At 37.8% G+C, this 7,095-nt stretch overlaps 1 protein-coding gene across 1 annotated transcript; it reads right to left on the bottom strand.

The window, feature by feature from the left end:
- Nucleotides 1-231: 231 nt before the first annotated feature.
- On the bottom strand, nt 232-5,187 carry LOC104898399 (fructose-bisphosphate aldolase 3, chloroplastic). The gene is made up of 6 exons (XM_010685482.3): nt 4,815-5,187; nt 3,216-3,485; nt 2,985-3,094; nt 2,621-2,711; nt 1,739-2,008; nt 232-724 (listed from the first exon to the last, which is right to left on the bottom strand). The coding sequence occupies exons 1-6, from the start codon at nt 4,998-5,000 to the stop codon at nt 446-448; spliced, it is 1,206 nt and encodes a 401-aa protein (XP_010683784.1). The 5' UTR covers nt 5,001-5,187; the 3' UTR covers nt 232-445.
- Nucleotides 5,188-7,095: the final 1,908 nt, after the last annotated feature.

Genomic DNA, 7,095 nt, shown 5'->3' with positions numbered 1-7,095 from the left:
AAATAGTTGAAATTACTAATCATAGCATCTAAAAAATTGTTCATAAGTATTTGTTTTTCAATCAAATACTATATCATTTAATTTCCTCTTACAGTTATTTTTATTTTTAAAATTCTAGAAATTCTTTCAGGCTTCAGCATCAAAATATGCTATTTTTACAACAAATTTTAGCCCATGTATGATAAGGGCCACAACCCTACTAAGAATTTGTCTGGTAGAAATTATTCCAGATAGAGGAGGAAAACTTTAGCCTCATATTATAGCAGTTATTCAAACACTATTCAGCTTCCACACATAACAAAAAAAAAAAACGGGGACCAAAATTATCGATCTAAGGAAAAGAGTAGTCCAGTTTCTCTCCACCACCATATCTCATAACTAGTGGGGAGAATATCAAACACATTTTAAACAATGGCAAGACTATAAATAGCTCCGACCACTAGTCTTAGTAGGTGTAGCCCTTGACAAACATACCCTTCTTTGATTCTTCGTTCTCCCCTTCGGCAGAGTAACGTCCGAGTTGAGCAAGGGAGTTTGCCTTTGCACGCACCAAAAGAGCTTTCTTGGCAGCTTCTACATTTTCTGGACGTCCCTGCCATGTCTTAAGAACGCTGTTCTGTAGTGCACGTGCATACGAGAAAGAGACATGCCATGGGTTGGGACTTTGGTTCATTGCGTTGAGGTTTAAGGTTGCTTCTACTTCTGATTGACCGCCAGACAAGAACTGCATAGCACAGGAAATATAAATAATTTTAATCTCAGAACTTCACAGGACAACAAACCATCAATCAGAAATATTCAGAATCAAGGAGACAGAAACCATGTAAGTAGCCACGCGGCTCACGCCCAGAACATTAATGCTTGAGTTCCGGAGTCCTATAGTATAAGTGTATTTCCTGTCAACCTTTGAGACTACCCCTTGTCTAGTTGTCTACTTCTACTTCAGTTACATGAAAACTAGTTTAGGACTTCAGGTCAGGTGAAGGACGGGAGAGAAGGAAAGGATAAAAAAAAGCAACATATGTACACTTTCGTACACAACAAAATAAGGGAGCAATTGAGCAGCATCTAAAGGAGAGGGGAAAAAGAGTAATCCATTTGCCTTCCCTCTCTTTCTAATGTACGCAATCTTTCTAGTTGGGAAATCTGGAAGAGTAATGAAACCCAATATCAAGTAACCTTAGAAAGAATATATCACCTCATGACTTCCAACATCCCCCCATAACGCTCTCTACACCCCTTCAGTTGTCTCTTCGATGGTTTTTCTTCCCCTCCTCACTTTCTTTCTCCTCCCCCTCCAACCCTCACATTCAAAGTCACACAAGATTTCTCCATGAGTATAACCCCCCCCCCCCTTCCACACTCTCTTGCAATTTCTTTCTCGACTGCTTATACTTCAAATCTAGGGTTTCATATGCATAACTAGAATTTATAATCCTTCATCTTCCTAATTCAAAGTCCAGGGTTCTAAAATTTCAAAGCGAGTCCTCAAAATACTCATTCTCATTTTGGAGAAGCTTCAGCTTTTCTGCTGGATTTAGCTCATCATTCTTGATTTTGCAAAAATAAACTCCTTCATGCCTTTTACTCGACTTCTGTGTATTGAATTGGAAAAAAAATCCTCCCCTTCCTTCCCTTCCCTCCGTCTCCTCCCCCTTCACTCCAAAATTGCAAGTTTTAAAGAGGCAAACCATGATTCCAGGAACCAAAAACAAAAGCAAGTTTCAAAGAGGCATACCATGATTCCAGGAACAGCAGGAGGTACTCTCCTCTTAAGCATTTGAAGTGTATGTTCCGCAATGGTTTCCGGAGAAGCCTTCTCTTTGTGCTCAGCTCCTGGGGTAACCATGCTGGGTTTCAGAAGGATTCCTTCAAAAACAACATTGTTCTGAGCCAAGTAGTAAAATACTTCAGCCCACACCCGCTCCGCTACTTCAAGAGTTCTCTCAATTGGGTGGTCACCATCAAGAAGGATTTCTGGCTCCACTATGGGCACAAGACCATTATCCTACGAAAAGATAAGCAGTTAATAGATTAGCTTCAGCTGACAGTTCATAGAATAGAACTAGTCATAGAGCACCTGCTCATATTACTAACATTTGAAAGAAAAAAAAAAACCATCTCTGGCAAACTACCATTATTACAAGTATCCTACTACTATACACGTCTTTCAGCTAGATTTGCAACGTGCATGAAGAACTCGAGAAAATTTCCCAGCAATTTGTTCATATCATGGAAAATAGAAGAGAGCATTATATGATATTTCTACTTTGAAAAATAAGCACTCTTTTATAGGCCCCAATAGAACCTTAATATTTAATCAAAGTATCCTTGACTAACTGTCAGTCTGGACCCCAAAAGGGTAATAGCTCAGAATAGTGTATTATAAACAGGTAATTATATAATCAGACAATCTCAAGATACAATTTTTCACTGAACAATTATCTTATCATAGGCACAGAGCCACAGACCCCTAGCTCAATGCAGTGTTGGGCTTGATTGCCTAAGGGCTATGGCAAGTTGAGGAATATAACCAGATTGGGTTCCTCTTGGCCACCTCACTAAACAATCACAAGAAATGCAGAAAGAATATCAAGAAAAACATGATATTTTAATGTACCTGAGAAATAGCAGCATAACGAGCAAGTCCCCATGCAGCTTCCTTCACAGCCAAAGCAGAAGGTCCACATGGAACACTAACAACTGTACGCCTGTGTTTGCACATGCAAACAAGCAATGTCAAGATATTTGCAAAAGATCGACAAAACATAATATAGCACAAGTTTTACAGCTAAAAAAGGTACGAGGACCAAAAAAACTATTTGTCAACCATGTCATAAAACCACTCCCACCCGCTGCCCCACATATCGGTTAACCATTTCGTAATTGGCTCACATGTGACAATTGCAAAAGGAAAAAGTGAAAAAAGAAAAAGAAACAGAAGTTCAAAAAATCTGAGTTTAGCACAGGTGACAATGGCTCACCATTTTGCAAAACGAGCACCCTGTTTATAGTATTCAGCAGATCTTGAAGCCAAACCATCTAATCCTTGGCACCAAGATTCATTATTTGACCCAGGCAATGGAGACAAACCCTGAAAGAATGAAGACAGAAGCGAACCATTATAAAAATATGAATTCACCATTGAGCATCAATTATTAAAATGAAGACAAGCATGAACATGTGGAAGACACAAGTAACTTCAATCTTCATACCTTGTCCACTTTGATGCCAGGTACAATGTTTTCATCACGTAGACACTGTACAAAACTCTTTCCATCTGTTGTAGATTGGTAAAGTGTTTCCTCAAATAGAATGGAACCGGAAATATATTCACCCAGGCCAGGAGTTGTAAGAAGAAGCTGTCTGTACGCCTGACGATTGGCTTCTGTGTTATCTAAGCCAATAGATGCCAACCTCTTTCCACAAGTTGCATTAGATTCATCAATGGCAAGAATACCACGTCCAGGAGAGGCAATAGTTTTCTGCAAAGTCAACAAAAAAAAAAAAAAGACAATTAGAATGTAGAAAAGACTACTACCAGAACCTTCATGCAGTTTTAGCATCTAAATAAGCCTCGATCAAGGATCTGACCACAAGAGAAATCAAAAATAGATTAAGACAGAAAATTTCAACAAAAAACTTGGATGAGAGCATTCTCGACCTCTTTGGTGCATATCAATGCTGATAGTTCGAGTTACATCTTAGTTCCTATCTCACCCTACATGGATCTCTATATGATAGGGTTTAATATATAACTATGAATTTCATTAGATACAATACAGATACACTTATATAAATGCTACGACCGTTTTATATGACATCAATACACTTATCTCACAAAATTGTCCAAATACCATGATGCACGGAATAGGGGCATAGCAAATTTATAGGAAAAGATTTAAAAATCCAATTAAAGGTTTGATTTAGTTCACCTTCATGATTCAAATCTATTGCTAAAGATGGTATATAAGCTTAATATTTTTTCTGGGTTGCTAAACGCCGCCCTAAAATTTTTTACTAACGCCCTAAAATACGTCTTTTATACTGTATTTGTATATTTATTTCTACTCTTTCCTTCACTTCCCCTTCCCCTTCCTTTTCTTCTTTCACCACCATTATAGATTGCACCACTAGAGCCACCACCACCAATTTTCTAGCGAGCTTGACATTATCGCCAACAATTCAAAAATTCAATTTACTAGTTCACACACTGAAAGTATAAAAAAAAGAAACCAGAAGATAAATCTTGTGAAATAAAGTTCAACGTCTAAGAGAAAATGAAGACTGAATTCGCGTTCAAAAAACCGTGGACTTAAGGTCAGGGGGAGTCCACTGTCCACCCCTTTAAAATGTAAACTCATCTGCATGCCCTAATTTCCGTATACCGTCAATTTAGTTTGATGCATCATATTTCATAATTCATACACACCCTTAAAAAAAGAGTTGTGACATGCAAATCATCTCAAAATGCAATAAAACCTAACAAAATTGATCCCACCACACTCATCAATAAGTAGAAGACAACATTTAGTAAGACAAATGAATAATTCAATTATTGACAATGACTTGTGATCTCCATTGAAAATGAAAGTTTAGTAATGCCGTTTTTTTCCAACTACTCATACTACTACACAACATCAAACCAAATACTACAGACAAACAATCATAAAATCTTCAATAATCCATAAATCCACAATTTCGAAAACCTAAAATATATAAATCAGATCATGAACAAAAAAAGAATCCAGATTCGAATAATATAATCAAAATTAAGATCCGAAATAGAGAAAACAAAGGAGAGAGAGAAATACGGCGGTTTTAACGAGCTCATCGACGTAAGAGGAGGAGGAAGCGCGGACAACTGGAAGGGAGACTCGACGAGTTGGAAAAGCGACGGAAGAAGAAGAAGATGATGATACGCTGCGTTGAGAGAAGGAGTGTTGACCGATCCACTGAGAAGACGCAGCGTTTAGCTTCACCAAACTTGAAGTCGCCATTTTTTGTATACTTTCTCTCTCCTTGTTTTTCTGTAAAAGCGTCGAATGTAAATTGGAGCAGAGGAAGTAGGCAGCCACCAACCCACTAGAAGAAGAACAGGTTAAAAGGTATGCTATGATATGCTACTGTTACATATGATGAATATAAAATTGAGAGAGTTCGCTAACAACTCTTTAAAGTGTTGGTTTCTAGGAAAGTCCGCGCACATCAAATTAAGGATCGAGATTGATCGTTTAGGTATAAGGTATAAACCGTATAGGCTGGCCCATCCCTTATGTCAGCCGGGCCACCGTTCCGAAGAGGCTGAGGGTTAGTGATGGTAACACAATTCGGATCTGACCCTAATCCGCTCCTATCCAAAGGAAAAATCCGAGTCGACTCCGTTTAAAAAGTCCGACTCCGAGTCGGAGGAAGGTCGGAGTCAGATCTTATTAAATCCAACTCCGACTTTGAGTCAATCAATCATTTTTTCTTGTTTATGTTAATGTATTATCTATGTATAACCTGACTTCAACTTTCAGCCAATTGTATTATATAGGATTTTTCCATTGAAGAAATTATTGTTAAAAAATAATACTTCCTCCGTTTCGAATTAATCGCAACAGTCAACATTTTGCACTATTTACAGTATGTACTTTGACTAAGATTTGAACTTTATACGTAATGAGAAACATAGTCAAGTGGGATCTTGTTAGATTCGTCTCGTTAAATACTTTCGTAATATCAATCTTTTATAATTTTTACATATATATTAAAGTAGATATTAACCGTCAAAGGTATGTCTCGACAAGCGTGAAAAGTGAATTGTTGCGATTAAATCGAAACGGAGGAAGTATAAGATTTCCATATGATTATTAGAATAAATTGTAATGATTAGACTACTGTATTATACTCCCTCCGTTTCATTTTAATCTACACACTTACACTTTTTAAGCATGTCAATGCAAAACTTTGAGGATATATATCTTTAGTTTTGTATTTGTAAAAATTATAAAAGGTACATACTACACATTAATAAAATACTTGTTATGATGAATCTAACAAGATCCCACATGACTATATTTTTATCTGCGTATAAATCACAAATGATAGTCAAAGTGAAATTTGTGAATAGTGTAAAATATCAAAAAATATAACAATTAAAATGAAACGGAGGGAGTAGAAGATTATTCTATTATAAAATATGGGCAGAAAAATAAGTCGGACCGGGTTCGGAGTCGAATGTTCGGATTTTAAGTTGGGTGTTCGAATTTTAAGTCGGATCGGTGTTCGGATTCAAATGTCAGAGTCGGACTCAGAACTAAAATCCGACTTCTTGTAGGGTCGGAGTCGGATTATGCATAATCCGGGCCAAGTCCTACCCGTTGCCATTCCTACTAAGGGTGTATTCTCTTTAACCTTTTTTTTTTAGGGGAAATAAAGGTAGCAACAATATTATTAAGTAACATCTAACTTCGCCAAGGTTAAAATACCTTGCGAAACATCATCCACATACACTTGTTCCACCTAATTAGAGGGATGTTGTCTAGCAAGTGAATGAGCTATCATGTTCCCTCCTCGCTTAACACATGAGAAGCATTAAAAACAATAAAACTAGAACCCAACATACAAATATCTTCTACCACAAGATCAAAGGGAGAGCACCCCACATTCTTTAAAGAGATTGCTTTTGACATATTGTAGGCATCACATTACAATTCAACATGAGTGCATCCATATTGCTGCGCCAACACCACTCCAAACTTTGCTGCTAGGGCCACGGACCATCGTGCTTCATACCTGTGCACCGCACGGAGCACCACTCTTCCTTGCGCGTCGTGAATAACAAGTCCCACCCCCACCAAATTTCCCCACAACATGGATGCATCACTGTTCACCTTATAACTCCTCACCACCGGACAAACCCAACTCAATCTCGAGAAAACCGGGGATTTCACATCCCTTTTTTGAACCTTTGAAATGTACCCAGCATAGTCATTTACTAGTTTCTAAAAACCAGCAACATTAACCTTAATATTATTCCACTGTTCATCATGTACCACCGAGTTACGGTCTGACATGTGGCTCACGCGACAAGCGAATAAGCCTTGCACA

Source organism: Beta vulgaris, chromosome 7 (genome assembly GCF_026745355.1).
Source record: "Beta vulgaris subsp. vulgaris cultivar EL10 chromosome 7, EL10.2, whole genome shotgun sequence".
NCBI classification, from domain to species: Eukaryota; Viridiplantae; Streptophyta; class Magnoliopsida; order Caryophyllales; family Amaranthaceae; genus Beta; species Beta vulgaris.
This window is presented reverse-complemented; position numbering and strand designations above follow the sequence as displayed.

What these genes read in the sequence shown, in the direction of transcription:
- LOC104898399 (XM_010685482.3), bottom strand. Translation starts at nt 5,000, where the DNA reads ATGGCGACTTCAAGTTTGGTGAAGCTAAACGCTGCGTCTTCTCAGTGG. An exon ending in GTTATGCTGCTATTTCTCAG is followed by an intron (nt 2,009 to 2,620) that starts GTACATTAAAAT and finishes ATCTTTTCGTAG; the next exon opens with GATAATGGTCTTGTGCCCAT. An exon ending in CTGCTGTTCCTGGAATCATG is followed by an intron (nt 725 to 1,738) that starts GTATGCCTCTTT and finishes TGTGCTATGCAG; the next exon opens with TTCTTGTCTGGCGGTCAATC.